The 19,351-nt window shown below is 31.2% G+C and overlaps 1 protein-coding gene across 2 annotated transcripts in view; it reads right to left on the reverse strand.

Annotated features, from left to right (window-relative positions):
- Positions 1 to 19,351, reverse strand: part of LOC132713803 (hemicentin-1-like) — a 218,853-nt gene that overhangs the window by 186,867 nt on the left and 12,635 nt on the right. The window contains exons 3-9 of one of the 2 annotated variants that reach the window (XM_060696480.1): positions 11,388 to 11,675; positions 10,492 to 10,767; positions 9,992 to 10,279; positions 7,810 to 8,112; positions 6,961 to 7,143; positions 4,526 to 4,559; positions 2,685 to 4,120 (exon numbers count right to left, since the gene is read on the reverse strand). The exons of the other annotated variant lie outside the window; for it this stretch is intronic. Coding sequence (XP_060552463.1) covers positions 3,955 to 4,120; positions 4,526 to 4,559; positions 6,961 to 7,143; positions 7,810 to 8,112; positions 9,992 to 10,279; positions 10,492 to 10,767; positions 11,388 to 11,675 — 1,538 coding nt within the window. The 3' untranslated portion in view covers positions 2,685 to 3,954. Of the gene's footprint in view, positions 1 to 2,684; positions 4,121 to 4,525; positions 4,560 to 6,960; positions 7,144 to 7,809; positions 8,113 to 9,991; positions 10,280 to 10,491; positions 10,768 to 11,387; positions 11,676 to 19,351 lie in introns of those variants that run through there. 2 annotated transcript variants of the gene reach the window in all.

Here is a 19,351-nt window from a genome sequence, read left to right on the forward strand (position 1 = left end):
CAATGTGTCATGCACAACACCTGCATCCCTACCTCCAAGTTCTAGGCCACACTTAGAGGTCAAAAATTTACATAGTCTGTTTTAGGGTATATTTTGTGTCCGATCAAGAACTTCTTCGGGATTTTAAAATAACTAGGCACACAAAGTCACAATGAAAAGACTATATGTCAAGTACAACACCTGTACCCCTACCTCCAAGGTCAAGGTCACACGTAGAGGTCAAAGCTTAACAGTCTGTTATATGGTATATATTGTGTCTTGTCCATAACTTCTTCATAGATCAAGGGATTTTGAAAATACTTGGCACAAATAGTCACAATGATAATATAATATGTCATACGTAACATCTCTGTTCTTACCTCCATGGTCAAGGTCACACTTAGAGGTCAAAGATTTACATAGTCTATCATTGGGTGTATTTTGTGTCCGATGTATAACTTCTTCCCAGTTCAAGGGATTTTGAAAATACTCGGAACAAATAGTTACAATAATAAGACGATATGTCATGCTTAACACCTGCATCCTTACCTCCAAGGTTAAGGTCACAATTCAAAGCTTTACATGATAATTTTTTTTAATTATGTGTTTTATTTCCTTTCTTTAATAAATTTGTTGTTGTATTTGCCGATCTAGCATTGCGTATAAGTTTTGACTGAAAGTCCTGAGATCCATACCTCAATCTTTTGAAAAAGCACAATTTTATGCTTCGTATAAAAATTCTCCGAGGCGGGAGACGTTGGTAACTCTGTTACAAATTCTTGTTTAAACAAAGATTGTTTGTGAATGATAGCGATATATGCAAAATACCGTCCCCCCAAACCTTCCCTGCCCCTGTGCTGGCCTAAAGAGTAAGAACATAATTAATTTCAAAATACATCTAGCAATAACAGCAGATGTCTTCATACGGCTGTTGATACAGAACCCTCAATGTGTCACTTTCCAACAAAGATAACGAAGGTGTTGAATGAAATTACACAATGAACTTAGACTTAAACTAGAACAAGCATGAGCGTTTGAATAGTGCTATTTGAATGGAATGCCAATTTCATTATCTAGAAAAATGTCGGTTTTAAAACTGTTAGCACAAAATGTTCATGAGATGAACATAAGTTTTTTTTCTACTTATAAACATTTAATTTTATAGTGATAAATGTTTTAAAAGGGCGTCCAACCATGTCTTTATGTCTATATTTTAGAGCTTTCAAGAATTAATAAATGACTGTGAAGAAATGTTCCATGTAATAGAGGATAATGTAATTAAGAGCGAACAATATTTCATTTATTAAATTGATACAATCAATTCAATCAATAAAAATGGCTTATTACCGGTCATAGTTGTTACGGCACTGGCAGGCGACGTTCCAATAAGGAAGTCAGGCCCCGGATTCACAACAATATCGATTGTAACGATATAAAGTCATAAACCTACACATTTTGTGACTTTAACCTTACAAAACTTTTATCATCTCATTACGCGTATAATGCTCAAAGCTTAACTTGAGTATCTAATTTGAGATACCTTTAACGTTTAAAGTACGACTGGCATTTTTTTATATGCATAAAATATACCCGGAGACGTCAACACTATAAACTAATACTATATCACTTCAAATAATTGATTTGTGTTCATAAAAGTAGCTCACACGTCCACCTGACAAAGACAATGCGCAGCACGAAGTCACCATTATTTAAAATTTTAGTAATCTCATGTTTGCCCTTTGTTTAAGAAGGAAATATCAACTCTTTGCTGATGTATAATGTATAAATTTTGTTTACGTTGGAAAAAAATTGTGTATCGTAAAGTAAATGACATAATATAATAAAACAAAAGTGCGGACAGGCAATATGATTGATCATGGAAATGGCAGTGCGAAGGTGCCTTTTTAGTATCTCAGTGCGATGAACCTCATATTAAATCAAATTTTCCAATGAAATTATCTTTAAATTTCAAATGTATGTTCAATGGAATAAAAAGAATGAATACGTTATACATGTTGTAGTAACAAATGAAAGCTTTTGGAAAAAATGCTTGAATTTAAATCATGCAGGACCTTATTATATTCAGCGGAAGAGGAACAAGTGTATGCATCAAACTATGCCATTTTCCAGAGACTTTGTCGCATTTTAACACAGTCGCCTAATATTCACGGGGGTATTGACAGAAATAGCATAAAATGTGATACTCAACATTTCTTTCCTTCAAATGAAATATCGTTGGCCATAAGTTGATAAATCTTTTTATTTTACTCCCATATTAAACGTACACTACTGGAATTAAACGTTATTAGCCTTTGTTATCAGCCAATAGCTTAACTACCGTCCAAATGTATTGCAAACATCCAAGATCCAGGCAAGATTTATATTCCTGCAGTATGACCATGCTCTTAACTGTTGAGTGACTAATGTCTTCATTACAGAATCCTTAATCGAAGGGCAACAAATTACATACACAAATAACACAAACAAACAACAAGAAACAAGACAGTTAAACGTCCCATATTTAGTCTTTAAAGTTTTATTTTTAAATAAAAAAGATCATTTCCTCGACATGCGCACAGTAACAATTTTTTTGACACTTATTCAAAGAAATCTCAATATTTCTTATGTAAAAGAAAACAAATAATTCAATCCACAAATTTCGTGTCTAACATTTTACCTGTTATTAGACTCATATGTAACATAATAAGATTCTGGTACGCTGCTCCCAAAACAACGATCACCAATGCTACAGTAAAATAACAATGCCTCATAATCATTAAGGTCTCTGCATTAGAAACAATTTAGACGTGAAAAAATGCTGATGGGATATACATCAGAATATATCAAAATGATATGTCCCGGGGTACAATATTTTTAATATTGATAAATTCTAGTCACTTTCTATGACGATTGATAATTAGGAAAGTAACGATACCTTAATATCAATTATTTCATTTCTAATTTCCAAATTGGTGCATGAAATAGTCTTACCTTCAAGTAATTATGGTATTAAATATTCAATTGGTTGTTGTAAGTTAAATAAATGATAAGTTCAGTGATAATGGAATTGTTATGTTACAATCCATTACTAAAATGGTAGCATTCATACTAATAAATCATCGGATCGAAACTCATTGTTCTTCATATCAAGAAACACTTTCTTTTATTGTTGATCTTTTTCAAATGCAATAACTACAAATTTAAACCATTTTTAGTTTGCATAATATTGTTTCTGTTTCTTTTTTTAAGCCGGTTTTAACACATTTTAGTCATACATCAATCCTAATAACCGACTTATCCGGATAATTCACTATAAACAACCAATTTCTTGGCAAGTGACCCATGATTTTTGAATCTGTGGTAAGAGACAAATAATCAAAAGATTAACTGTCCGAAATCAATTGTCACCGAGAATTTTCGCCTCGCCCGAGGATTGAACTAGCGACCTTTGAATTACCATGGCTATTGAGCTCAGCAGGCGGGAGATATAAATAATAATCGCAATCTTTCCATCTGGTGTATAGATATAAATAATGACTTTTTGTTTTTTATAAACACTTATTTTGATTGTAATACTACAACTTCCATTATCATATTTTTAAAAAAATAATTATTAGTGCACTATGTTAGACGTAGTTGCACTAAAATCACAAGTCATGACTTGCGACTTTTTAACAGCAACGGATTTAGTAAATATAAGATGAAACTATAAGAAATTTATTGTTGTCAATTTGAGCTGAATTATCCACTATTTGTGTTATAATGTATCACAGCACGGCTGTATTAAATATTTCCAAATATACAAAAATGCAATGTTAATAGTTATGCTTTATATAGTAATGGTATCGATTTCTTTTGGTTTAAACATATTTTTATTCAAGGTAATATATACATGTTAATAATTTACAATTTAAGCAGAAAGGAATTGGACCGAGAGCTACAATAGCTCATGGTAGTCATCTTCTTAATTAATTATCAATTTCTTTTGATAGCGGCGTACACATTATTTCCTTTATCCCGTGAAAAGTCATCCAGATCTGTATACTGTGTTTTACTTGGATCGTCTTCAAAAGTAGCTTTACTTTCAACGCGTTGCTGTACGTCCTGGTCGTTTGATGAACTGTTCATATTGACGTATGTTCTAGAAAATGAAAAATATGCCGGAAAATATTTGTCTACAGGAAGGGGGCATATATACGTTAAAAACACAAAACAAATACAACAAAAGGTGCATATTATTAAATCATTTCAAAACTAAAGTGTAATAGTTTTAATCAATCAAATGATTTATTTGGTATAAACATTTAAAGAATTGTCTTCTATGTATTATGAAAAAGGCATGTATCTTATTTGTTATCGTTATTATACAATGTTTTACATTTTCATTATCAATCTATAGTACATAAGCTAAACTTTCTCACCAAAGTAATAGAAAAATAAATAATTTATTAAAATAATTAATAAGCAAATAAATAAATAATTTAATATATAAATAAATAAATATAATAAATTAAATAAAGAAGAAAAATAACAAAAAACTACTTACGTTTGTCCCTGTAATTCATTGCGTCTGTCTATGCCTTAAATACAAAACAATTTCTATTAAACAGAATTTGCAATACATGCTATTAAGGTTATGTTCTATAATTTCAACATACTTGAAATGTTACTCATATTCATCTAATAGATATAAAATGCACCTCTTGTTTGAGCACTTGTTATAGTAAACACTAATTACTAAAAAGAGATCTTACAAAAACAAAAGAGACTAGCGATAGATATATCGACCAATGTTATGCATAATAAAAGGGCGATGCTTTTGTTAAGCATTATCATATGCAGATGCACGAGGACGTGCGTAAAGAACGGGACAAAGATGGACTTCATAGACCCGAGGGCTTCTGCAAATGTAAATGCCCGAACAAAAAAAGATCAAAAAAGTATGCGCTCCGCGTTTCGTTCTCTACTTTTCATTTTCAGTGTCGGTTTTTAAGTTCCAGTGATATGCCATGTCGCATTTTCTTTTGATAATTTGGTACCAGGCAAACCGTTGCAGTCAGATGTTTTACATGGCGACCTGAGTCACAATTTTAGTAACGTGCAACAACGACTCTTCCAACAACGAATTTATCCAACATAATTCAAAACAGAATTATACAAAGCTATTGAAACTAGGACTATCACTAAATGTGATTAATACCCCCGCAAGACTGCTTCGGAAATGAGGAAGTTACTAGAAACAAAACACCTTGTAAAAAATAAAGATTGAGTTATGGTTATTACCATTAATTTTCAAGGTATGCATTGGGCAATTAAAAGTAACAAAGGGCAAACACTCTTAAATATGTCAAGAAAGAGTAATGGTTTCTGTGCATTGTGCTTCATCTTAATATACTTGACCAGTGTATGAAATTGTATTAAATTCCAACTAGTAGTTTTCAAGTTATGCTCTGGACAAGAAAAAAGCAATGGAAAAGTAACAAAAGGCATTAACTCTATAATTACTATGGATAGAGTTATTATTCTTTTGCACTGCACTTCTTCTTGACCATTGTATGAAGTTGTTTTGAATTCCATCCACTACTTTTCAAGTAATGCTCCGGACAAGTAACAAAGGGCAATAACTGTGTAATGAGTCAAGATGGAGTTATGATTCCAGTGTACTGCACATCCTCTCAATGTGCTTGATCATTATATGAAGTTGTTTTGAATTCCAACTATTAGTCTTCAAGTTATGCTTCGGACAAAAAAGCAATGGAAAAATATCAAAGGGGAGTAACTCTGTAATTAGTCAAAATTGAGTTATGGTTCCTGTGCACTTCACTCACTTCCTCTTAATGTTCTTCACCCTTGTATGAAGTTAAATTGAATTCCAAACATTAGTCGTCAAGTTATGGTCAAAACAAATGAAAGCAATTGAAAAGTAACTAAGGGCACTAACTCTTTAATTACTTTAGATAGAGTTATGGTTCTTGTGCACTGCACTTTTCCTTTATGTGTCTGACCATTGTATGAAGTTGTTTTCAATTCCTACCAGTAGTTTACAAGTTATGCTCCGGACAATGAAAAGTAACACAGGACAATAACTCTGTAATTAGTGAAGACGGAGTTATGTTTTTTGTGCGCTGCACCTTCTCTTAATGTTCTTGACCATTATATGAAGTTGTATTGAATTTCAACTATTAGTCTTTAAGTTATGCTCCGGACAAGGAAAATGCAACGAACCGCTAGACCGACCGACCAACCGACCGACAACCGGGTGACTCCTATATACCCAGGGGTATAAAAAGTAGCTTTTTTAAGTTTTATCATATTTTTTCATCTATCAACTATTTATAGTGGATATTGAATGAGTGTAGATTTTATACTAAATTTATTGAACGAGTTGAAAAAAATCATAGTATGCGAGCCTCTGGCGAGAATAATATTGTTTATTCAACGAATTCAATAAATTAAGTATTTAACCTACACGAATATGCTATTCTATTTATCACATAATTATATAAAACAAGAATGACAAATTATTAAAAAGTGTATTTTTTCAATGACATGCCTAAATTGTAACAGTAGCATTTGTGCTTTAACGCTATGTATATATATCGTACAAATGACATCACGTGTTATTGGTGAAATAAAAAAATCGTATTTTCATATTCCGTATTTGATTGTAAAATCATATTTTCTGTAGTCTCACTGGTGTCTTGCCGGACAACCTTTTCTAAATTCAGCCAATACACAAAATGTAAGGGGAATACTTTCATAGTGTAATATCAAATAGAATTATGTATATAATAAACAGATTTTTTTTTCTCTGAATACAAGATTTATGTTCAACTGGTGCTACCGCCACTCATGAAATATTTATTTTCATACCACTCGATGAAAATAAATCATGTATTTATAGGAAAAACTGGAATATGATCTATATATTGTAAATTTTCAATTAATACCGCATAGTTATTTGTTATACATGTTGCTTACCTATATTTTTCATCATAAAAGTGGTACTTCGATTTTTACTGAAGGAGACATTCCGTTTCCATAGAACGGTTATTGAAGTTGCGTAAATTGTGAGGATAAGAAAAACTGTTCCTATAACTATTCCAATTGTCAGTGTATCACCATCTTTACAATCTTCTTTTCTTACTTGTGGTGAAGCCGGTTCTGCAATGGTTAAGTTCGTTTGTAAATTGCGTTTGGACAACATTATTACATACTGAACGAGTTAAAACCGTAATTATGATTTCCAGTGTGTTTGTAGCTGTTCTGTTTGTATTTGTCTTGTCATTTGACACGTGTGTAATAGCTTAACTTCTTAATATCGAATAAAGAAAACACATACATCTCGTCAAATGTTAAACTATAGTGTTACTGGTTTCAGTTTATTTTATATCGATCTACATTTTATGATCTTATTTTTAACATTTTTTATTTGAAACATATCAATTACAGACCTACTCGTATTTTCCAGAAACAGTTTTTTCAATTCATTGCATTTATTTGCCAATTGATTGCTTCACCAATTGTATTTACTTTATATGAATCTGCAGTGTCTTCTTTGTAAACAGTCTTCAAACATTCATATGTGTTCCTCTATGTTTCGACAAATTGTAGATCTTCTATGTCAATGACCAAAAATATGGCAGTAAGCATATATTGTTGAGAGTTATAATATTGTTTTTCAATAAAATCCAATTTCTTTTTGATGTATCTATTTATATCATTTAAATGGCTAGGACATACGATTTAAATATAAATAAGCAGTGTCAAGTGTTGCCTGTTCAAACATTTTTCAAATATAATACCATCAGGGTTTTTAAAAAAACTTACCTTGTTGTAAGAGAGAAAAATACTGATTATATGTTCCAATACTGTTCATTGTAGTAACACGATATTGTCCGTAATCATTCTGAGAAACGCTAAATATTGTGAGATTGGTCTCTAACCCCAAAGAAGAAATTTGAAAATCTTCATTTGTTAAAATTTGTAACCATCTTGTTTCTCTAAAATTGTACCAAGCAAACCCTTTTGGACCAGGTTCTGGATGCGCAAGAGCCTCAAATGTCAATGTGACAGGTGCGTCCAGTGGAACAGGGAACTTTTCTTGTATTTTCCGTACTGGGCGCGGTGAACCTATATTATCAAAATAAATTGTTGAAGTATTAATAAAACTAATAGTTTTCAAAAATTGTTAAGAAATATAGACACAGCTTAACAAGGGTAAGTCGGACGGAGGGAGGCTCCATGAATAGGTTTAAAAAACGTAGAAGTAGTTTCTCGTTGATACCTCTGGTAGTTTCAGAATGTCCCGGACAAAGTTCAAAGGTTAAAAAATTAAACTCCAAATTTAGGCAAGGCAGCGTTACGGTTCTTATGCACTGCGCGTCAATCAATAACATCTATCTACCAACTAAGTTTTATTTTGACACCTTATGTGTACCCGGAAAAACGTTTAAAGTATAAAAATGAAAAAAAGGTAATAACTACAAAATAGGCAAATCAGAGTTACAGTTATAATGCAGTACATTTTTACTCAGTGAGATCTATCTACCTACTAATGTTATTGTGATACATCTTTTTAGTTTCAGAAGTTTGTTCCGAACAAAAAATTCGGACGGATGCATAAAAAAGACGGGCGGACAGAGTGGTGACAACATGCTTCCCCTTCCGGGAGCATAAATATTTTGATTAAAACGGCGCACTCGGCTGAAATTAAAACAATATATCTTGGCATTATATAAAAAGAAATGAATATAATTTCACTAGGTTAACTACAATCATAATGTTAAGCAAGCAAATTCGTTGAATTATATAAAATATCCTCCGCCGATTACTAGTTACTACAAACACAACAACTGAAGACACAAGGCTTTATTTATATATTTATCATAGCGTAAAAAGTAATATTCTTTGTACATAATAAATATTCAGGGCAATAACAAAGCCTTAATTAACTCGGTGTTAAATAGTTATATCTGGGCATGACAATGAGGTGTAAATTGCCTTTTTGTATCTATGGTTCCCATAAAGTTTTGTTGAATTCAATACAGCAGTTGCAAAGAAATAGCAATAGTTCTCTATATGCATACTACATAGCTTATCAAGTGCCATAACTCTACAATGAAGGGTCTGATCTGAACAAGGTAACAAATTGTACACATCTCATCTTAGTATAAATGGTTCCCATAAAGTTTGATTGAATTCAAGCCAGTAGTTGCAGAGTAGTAGCGTGGAAACAATTATTGCTCTATATGCATACTTCATAACTAATCAAGGACCATAACTCAGAGTTAGTGTGTGACCGGAACAAGGCGATGAAATGCGCATCTCCTCTTGGTATTGTAGGTTCCCATAAAGTGTCGTTGAATTCCAGCCAGTAGTTGCAGAGGTAGCGCGTAAACGATTATTGCTATTTATGCATACTGTATAACTAATAAAAGGCCATAGCTCTGAGATAAAGTGTTTCACTTGAACAAGCCAATGATATGCGTATCTCTTCTTGGTACATGTATTAAAGGTTTCCATAAAATTTCGTTATATTCCAGCCAGTAGTTGCAGAGAAGTTGCACGGAAACGATTTTTGCTATATATGCATACTGCATAACTCTGATTTAAAAGGTCTGACTGGAACAAGCCGACGATATGTGCATATTGATCATTCCCATAAAGTTTCAATGAACTCCAGCCAGTATTTGCAGAGAAGTAGCGCCAAAACGAAATTTGGACGGACGGATGAACGGAAGGACGGATGAACGGAAGGACGGACGGGCGGACAACGCCAAAACAATATCCGCCTCTCGATTCCATCGGCGGGGGATAATTAGAAAAACATGTTAAAATTAAAAGTTAAATTCGTTTCTTATAAAATCAAAATGCATAGTCTCAATTTAAACAGATTAAATCAAGTGCCATAAACTAATGACGTAACAATGTTTATACATATGTTTATTTAAAGAAATTATTTCAATTCATTTGACATTATACCAAATACATCTATTAAATATAGACTTACAGTTAACAAACATTGATACATTTCCGCTTGATACATTCATGTCCCTATTTCTCACTTCACATTTATATTCACCGCTATCATAACAATTCACTGTCTTGTGGATAAATTTCAAAGAGCTTGCATTTTGTTCCTCTTTTAAGATTTGTCCATGATGAGTTATTTTGATGTTTTCAGCAGAATCCCCACTGACTGTACATGTAAATATTATTCCAACTTCCAGCTCGTCCACGGTAACAACTGTCGTATTGATATGACTTCCAATGTAGAAAAATTTCAAAAACGTTTGTTCTAAAATTAATTGACAAAATTCAATTATCTTAACATTTCCATATTTCGCAATATATATCATTATCACATCTAATGTTTAAAAAGAATCTGTTATGCAATTGTTTATGTTGTTTAACTTTTTAAAACATTTTACATGTGTTAATTAAATGAGTTTATACCTTAATAATTACACTTAAAATAAATATCAAGAAACCGAAACATAATAACTTTACCTTTTATATTAATTGTTACAACAATATCTGCAGCTTTCACATAGATTGAAGCATCATTATTTTTAGCTTCGCATTTATAATCTCCTGTCATATATTTGTTTACTGTTCCGATATACATTACAGCACCTGTGGTATTCATCATTAAACCACTTGTTACATTAACCCATGTGTAGGAGCATCCAGGATAACATTCTGCCTTACATTGTATAATCAGAGATTTTTCTTCTAACACATCATATGGTGATGTTACGTTTAAGCTGACTGTATTTGGTCCATCTAAAAGCATTAAAATGATTTACCCTCGTAAATGTCTAAAAGCTTTTTACAAGGTTATAAGATATTCAAAACTAATACTACATTAAAATGATTTACCCTCGTAAATGTCTAAAAGCTTTTAACAAGGTTATAAGATATTCAATACTAATATTAAATACTCTAATTGAAATCTGTAATTGTATATCAAAATCTGTTATACGGAATCGTTCTTTAATCAAACAATGCAAACATTTTATTTCAAAATTCGAGGTACGATGAATCATATACATATTTATTTGTGTTTTATAATTATCAAAGTCTTCAATAAGTCGTTTTCTTTCTTTGTGCGGTAAAAGAATCCTTAAAGAAAGTCCAAAACGGCAAAATCAAAAATGTTGCAGGCTCGGTTTGATCGAGCCTGTTAATGGACACCGTTCCCTAGCACCGGCTAATATAGTATTCAACATTTACGTATGTAATGGTGAAATTCTGTTTTTGAACCCGTATTCAACATCAACCCCATAACCGAGGCTGTTTTTTTATTCAATCTCTTTTTAACGCATTTTAGTATCTAAAGAAAGTATTTCTGTTATATACTTAGAGATAATATATAATAAAATTCATGTTGATAATATACTTACATCTAACATTGACAAGAGTTTGTATTGTTGTTGAAGGAGATGAACTCCTTTCAGGATTTTTAGCTGAACAAGTGTACAATGCAGCCTCTTCACGGTGTAGTTGCCCAATAGATAAAACACTTGTACTACTGACAGTAGTTGTATGCCCTTGTCTTGTCTTCCTCCATGTGTATGTGCAATCAGGATAGCACTCAGCAGAACACATGATATCATTTAGACTCTGTCCCTCATTTTTGGTGTAATTTTGTGTTGATGGTGATAATTGAGTTGATGACTGGTATGGTCCATCTTAAAATGAAATAAACAGATGAAAAGCCTGACAATAACTAAATACATCATAACGTTAGAAAAAAGTCATAAATTTAATTGGACATATGCATAGTGCATCTATCATCATAATTCGGTGTTATATAACAAAAAAGGTAAATGCAGTTTTACCTACATACAATATTCTTATAAAAAAGAGCTTATAGCACCTATATCCTAGTTAACTACTTATTATAATCAAGGAATATATGAGAAAAACTTAGCCAATATTATTGTGCGTTAATGTAAAATAATTTAATTTTTAAGAAGGAACAAAACGATACTAAAAAAAATAACTATTGATTAAAGTGAAAAGAAAATCAGTTAAATAGAAAAGTATAGTATGATATGGTATGGTATGGTATGCTATGGTATGGTATAGTATAGTATAGTATAGTATAGTATAGTATAGTATAGTATAGTATAGTATAGTATAGTATAGTATAGTATAGTATAGTATAGTATAGTATAGTATAGTAAAGTATAGTATAGTATAGTATAGTATAGTATAGTATAGTATAGTATAGTATAGTATAGTATAGTATAGTATAGTATAGTATAGTATAGTATAGTATAGTATAGTATAGTATAGTATAGTATAGTATAGTATAGTATAGTTGGTATGGTATGGTATGGTATGGTATGGTATGGTATGGTATAGTATAGTATAGTATAGTTTAGTATAGTTTAGTATAGTATAGTATAGTATTGTAATAATAATGTCATAAATACTGCTATTATGTTGAAGTTAATATACAATGTCATAAATAATGGTATTATATTGAAATTGATAGACAATGTCATGAATACAGCTATTACATTGAAGTTATTAGAAAATGTCATGAATACTGTCTTATATTGAAGTAAGTAGACAATGTCATGAATACTGCTATTATATTGAAGTTAATTGACAATGTCATGAACACTGTAACAGTTATTTTGTTGACGTTAGTAGACAATGTCATAAATACTCCTATTATATTTGAGTTAATAGACAATGCCATGAATGCTGCTATTATATTGAATTTAATATACAATGTCATAAATACTGCTATTATATTGGAAAGAATAAACAATGTCATGAATACTGCTATTATATTGAAGTTAGTAGATAATGTAATGAAAACTGAAAACTGCAATTGTATTGAAGTTTGAAGATAATATCATGAATACTGCTATTATGTTTAAGTTAGTAGACAATGTTATAAATACTGCTATTGTATTGAACTTTTTAGGCAATGCCATGAATACTGCTATTCTTTTGAAGTTAAAAGACAATGTCATGAATACCGCTATTATATTGAAGTTTAATAAGACAATGTCGTGAATACTGCTTTTATATTGACGTAAATAGACAATGTCATGAATACTGCTATACACACAGTGTCTATTCTCGTTTGAGGGGGGGGGATTCACCCTTTTTTGAAGAACTTCACCTTATTTTTTTCCAAAGGCAGGGGAAAATTTAGAATACTGCTATTGACAATGCATGAATACTGCCTATTTTATATTGAAGTTCAATAGACAATGTCATAAATATCTGCTATTGCATTGAAGTTAACAGACAATGTCATGAATACTGCTATTGGTACAATGCCTTGAATACTGCTATTGACAATGCCATGAATACTGTTATTATTTGAAGTTTGTAGACAATTTCATGAATACTGCTATTATATCATGTATATTGAAGTTAGTAGACAATGTCATAAATACTGCTATTATATTGAAGTTAGGAGACAATATAATAAATACTGCTATTCTATTAAAGTAAATATACAATGTCATGAATACTGCTATAATTATATTGAAGTTAATAGACAATGGCATGAATACTGCTTTTATATTTAAGTAAGTAGAAAATGTCATGAATACTGCTGTTATATTGAAGTTAGTAGACAATATCATGAATACTGCTATTATATTGAAGTTAATAGAAAATGTCATGAATACTGCATTTTTTTATTGAAGTTAATAGACAATGTCACAAATGCTCCTTTTATATTGAAGTTGGTAGACAACGTCATGAATACTGAATACAGCTATTATATTGAAGTTATTAGAAATATCTTGAATACTGCTATTATATTGAAGTTAGTAGACAATGTCATGAATACTGAATACAGCTATTATATTGAAGTTATTAGAAATATCTTGAATACTGCTATTATATTGAAGTTAGTAGACAATGTCATGAATACTAAATACAGCTATTATATTGAAGTTATTAGAAATATCTTGAATACTGCTATTATATTGAAGTTAGTAGACAATGTCATGAATACTAAATACAGCTATTATATTGAAGTTATTAGAAATATCTTGAATACTCTGCTATTATATTGAAGTTAGTAGACAATGTCATGAATACTAAATACAGCTATTATATTGAAGTTATTAGAAATATTTGAATACTGCTATGATATTGAGTAGTGGACAATGTCAAAAAATGAATACTAAATACACTATTATATTGAAGTTAAGAAATATCTTGAATACTGCTATTATATTGAATTAGTAACAATGTCATGAATACATAAATACAGCCTATTATAGAAGAAATATCTTGAATACTGCTATTATATATTGAAGTTAGTAGACAAATGTCATGAATACTGAATACAGCTATAATTAAGTTATTACAAATTATTGAATACCTGCTATTATATTGAAGTTAGTAGACAATGTCATGAATATTTGTTGATATATAAGACATACCTATTACAAATGCTTGATTATCAGATATATATTTTGGGCCGGAGGCCTTTAATCATGAAAATAAAAGAGTTAAGTTGAGTTGAAAAAATAAATTTAATGATAACTGATCATACTGCTAAACTAAACGAAAGCCACAACACATTTATACAGGAATATTATCACACCTCAATCAACACATTTCTGAAGATTTATAATAATTTGTCTAATTATACTTATAGTTTTATAGTGTCATTGCTGATGTCATATGTTTAATAGCATAATGGACATAAATTTGTAATTTTTTTCGGAGTCACTAATTTTCATTACTAATTAAAAATAGAATGTCCGATAATATAATGATTAAAAAATGATTAACTAATGTTGCCATTTCGTTTTGTTAAGCTAAATTAGTAAAATTATGTTGGATTTCGGGCAATGTAGGATTAAGGGAAATAGCAAAGATCACGTGTTGGCTAAAGATCCCTTAAATTCTCAACCAGTAGCTTTATAGTTACTAAATAGTAATTCTTAACCCTGAATGAGTAAATTTTTCTCTTCTGAACCGTCACGATCAAGCTGTTCTTCTTAGACGTAGACGTTGACATTATAGATTTACAAATTCATACCTTTGAACAGGAGATGATGCTCTATTTTTATGTCTTGCAATGTTTGCAATATTTGACTGTCACACATTTCTTGCTTGTTTGCCATGATCTTCCACATGTTTGAGATATATTCAATCAGGTCAATTCACAACGAGAACATTTTCCTCAGTTCTTTTAAAAATCCTGATCGATTACTTAAAGGACGTAAAAGTATTTAAAGACTGCACTTACTCACTTGCACCTTACTTATTACAGTGTTCGGCGCAATATAATCAGTAATGTGTCAATGTCGCCCCGTTCAACCAAACTAAATGATACTAAACAATAATTCCCTTGCATACGAGGGATGATCAAAAATAAACCGGACTGTGACTGTCAATTGAAAATTTTTCAACCTATCAATTATTGTTATATATCACACTTAATCGGAAAACAATACCTGTAAACTGATACTATATCTTATCTGATAATGCAAATAGCTTGTCCGTAACAGCAAATTCAAAAACCATGGTAACGCACACCCGGCGCAGTGCGTAAATTCGCCTTGACAGCAGGCGCTTTAAGCTGCGTATATTTAACAATATGGCACATTTAGATTTCAAAATACGCCAAAACGTCATGAACCATATCTTTGACGTTGTCAGAAAAATTAACTTCATTTAAACCATATTTATATTTGCAATCACAATTCAAACGTCACATGCTAATGAAATACTCCCGTTAAAACAATGTCGTCGGAATGTCTCGAAAATCGATCAATAAGAAAAAAAATGTCAAAAGAAAGACAAGAAACTGTTTAAAACGTAGAAAAAGATTACGGCTATCAAGGGAAAAGTTCCAGAAAGCCACAGCATATTTTTATTAGCATAAAGAATTAAGAAGGATAATAGAGAAATAGAAAACAAGTAAGGGAGGGACAGAAAAAAGAAATTTTCAAGGACGTTGGTGACGTCAATCGCCAAGACGTTGAGAAATGACAGCCGATTGACTGCGGACATTGTCAACGATGTTCGACAGTAGCTACGGTACGGTGCAGTCAACTCTAAGCATTTTAAAATGATAATAGTTAATGCATTAATTACATATATTGTATTCTTGGTTTACAATTGTATCAATTATTTTCTTATTTCACGCAGTAGTTTTATGGAGAAATTGTGTCAACAATTAGACAGTCACTGTTCAAAATCAGCTAGGCGTTTTATTTATTTTAAAATAATGACAATTTTGTTCATAGTTGTTTTACTCTTTTATTTTTTCTTATGTATGATACATTATCATTCAGCAACATTATTTAACATTATTTGTAATACATAATATGGTTTATTGCATGTGCGTTTTTTTCCAACAATCAAGTTAACAGAAGGAAAGAACGGAAATTTGCGTCATTACAGGAGTTCTTTATCATCATTCATTATTTTACAATACAATATGATACCCACTTGTACAGAAATATATATAGGCAGTGGATCCGCCGCATCAACAACATGACTGTTCCACGTATTTGCCTACTCCGTGAATGAGTAAAATGCTGCTCCGTTAAGATAAATACGCTTGTGACGTCGTTAACGTCAATTTCAAAGTTATACCGTGCGCCGCATTGCTTTACATATACATGCCAATAACAGCATAACTTTTTTCTTTGTTTATATTTCTTGTTGGTATTTTTTGTATCATTCAGGGGATAGATTCCGATTTATTTTCCGTGTATTTTTATGTAAATTCATTTAACAGGTAAAGAATCATTTACAAAGTCCGGTTAATTTTTGATCATCCCTCGTACATTTAATACAAAAGATAATTATAGACTTTATCCGGGTTCAAATTTATGTCCCCGCAAGTCATATTTAAGAGTCTGTTATCGGAGAAAACAGTACCTGTTATAAATATGAAAAGGTACATGTTTATATCTTCATGAAACATATAACTTTATCATGTTAAGTGAACGTATTCAATAATTCAATAATAGCAAAAGAAAAATTTATACGAAGTTACCAACAAGAATTAAAAAAAAAAAAAAACAGTTATAAATTAATCATGAATTACTGAGGCTTAAACATATACAGTATGAATTGAGCACCGGTAAAAATATATACCGGGAAAAAGTCCACGTGTTTAAGTAAAGATATAGTTTATTAAAAAATCAAAAAGTCAAATTAGTTACATATATTCGGGTGATCGATTATGTGTCCGATATAGCAAATTTTACCGTGATTTTAACCTGCTGAACGCAATTTTCATGTGCACACACGGATCAGTAGATGCATGTATATTTTATGAAACTTTTCAGTGTCATTTTATGGACTTCCATTGCAATAAGAAAATACGTTTAATTTATTTTTAATTATTTTTGGTTTGCCTCAAATTCCGCAAAAGTTTACGAACGTACCATTGGCATGCTTAATGCCGTCGCTATAAATATCGGATGTTATACTCCAGCTATTCTACACTTTAAGCAACGTTTTCAAGCAACAGGCCTATAGCAGATCGTGGACTTCCACGTGTCACGAGCCGAAATCAACACGCTGATACGTTGAATGTATTTAGGAGAATAATCAAAAGTATATGCATCTTGATAACATGTTTTTATATGACTGTTATTTATCCATGTATGTTGATTCCATTCTTATTATAATGACTTGCTTGTGAATATTTCCTACTGCATGTATAGTCATGATTTTTTGCATATTGCTGTTTATTTGTTTGATTTAACATTGCAAATACGAATACATGAAATTGCTTCATTGCACAAGATACTCAAAAATGTTATCTATGTCTCTAATTGCACATCAATTACTATTACTTCTTTTTGCATTAAAATGTATGTATATACGCTTTTACTTCATTACACATTCCTGTATATTCAACATCATCATTATTTCAATTGCATGTGTGCTATTGCACATTTTTCCCACGTCGCAGAATTCATTTAAATGATTATGTATTATAACTACGTGATGAAGTTGCTCTATTGCTACTGCCTCATGATATTTTTCTTTCATAATTCTACTACTCACTTTTCTTGAAACGAATTCAGTCGGTCATATTTAATACCAGGTGGCGCTTTGACGTGAAAAGGCGAAATAGTTAACGCATGCTTTTATCCGGGATCCTTATATATACATAGTTAATCCAAAAACTGAACACTTGTCATAGGTGTCATTGATAAACTATCGATTACCTTTAGCTCCTGTCTAGTACTGTAGTAGTCTGAATTTGCAAATATAACTGTTACATAACTGGCCTACATGAACCCAACTCCTTACCTTAATTGACTTGAACTTGATACGTTATTTTTCTTCTAAGCTTTTATAATGTGGACAAGTTGGCATTCACTAGCCATAAAATGAGCTGCGTTTTACATAAAAAATTAAAACACCAACCCATGTATACGGTTTATGATTAATTTATCCTAGGTTTTTCCCATCATGTTTTCTTTTAGTTTGTTTATCCTCCATTTTTATGATGTGCAGCTTAATTATACTTCTAAGGGGAATAGTCACTTTCACTCCGTACTTGTGATTATAAATTTGATTGTAATTGATTATAAATTATTCAAGTCACTGTTTTTACTTTCACTTTCACACTTCAATGTGCAATTTTGATTTGTTTCCGGTTCGTTTCTAATGACGACCAGCTACAGCTTAATTTTTGATTTTCTTATTCGAAAGAGTATTTGTTTAAAACGATGCCTTAATATTGTAACATAATTTTTGGTGTCCATTTTTATTATTTCATAGGTCTAAGAGTCTATGTAATTCAACCAATATGTTTTGGCCGAACCAACCAAATTTGGGTTTTAACCACAACCACTTTGGTAAACCAACAACTCCAACCACTTTATTTTGGTTGGGCTGTATTTGAGGTGTAATTTGATTATAAAAGGGACCAGATTTTGGTTGAAGAGCTCAGTCTTGACCAGAACTTCAGAGGCAAAACCACTTTTGATTTACAATTTTGGAGGAAAACAGCCGTCTGAATCATTATGGATAAAATAATTAAACTGTTTCTTATAAAATACGATTAATGTATTCAGAGTAAACAGTTCTGAGCTATTTTTTAGAGATTGTTTTTTACTACACGTCTTTAACAATTACATCTTGAGAATAGAATATTTAAATGGTGTTTTAGTGTGTCAAGGTTCACTGGTACGCTATTTTTCCGCGCTGAATAATAAAGGTACACGCGTTAAGTCTGACATATTTGCAGATGTTTCTAAATTCATAAGTTCACCATTGTCGCGTTTAAATGTTCAATTCTGCTTAAGCCGATACTAGGTGGTGTGGAGGGTAACATGCAATTTCAAGTACTGTCCATGAACAGTCTCAATTAAATCGAGCCAGCAACATTTTCAATTTT

Source organism: Ruditapes philippinarum, unplaced genomic scaffold, assembly GCF_026571515.1.
Source record: "Ruditapes philippinarum isolate M1 unplaced genomic scaffold, ASM2657151v2 ctg701_1_1_1_1, whole genome shotgun sequence".
NCBI lineage: Eukaryota > Metazoa > Mollusca > Bivalvia > Venerida > Veneridae > Ruditapes > Ruditapes philippinarum.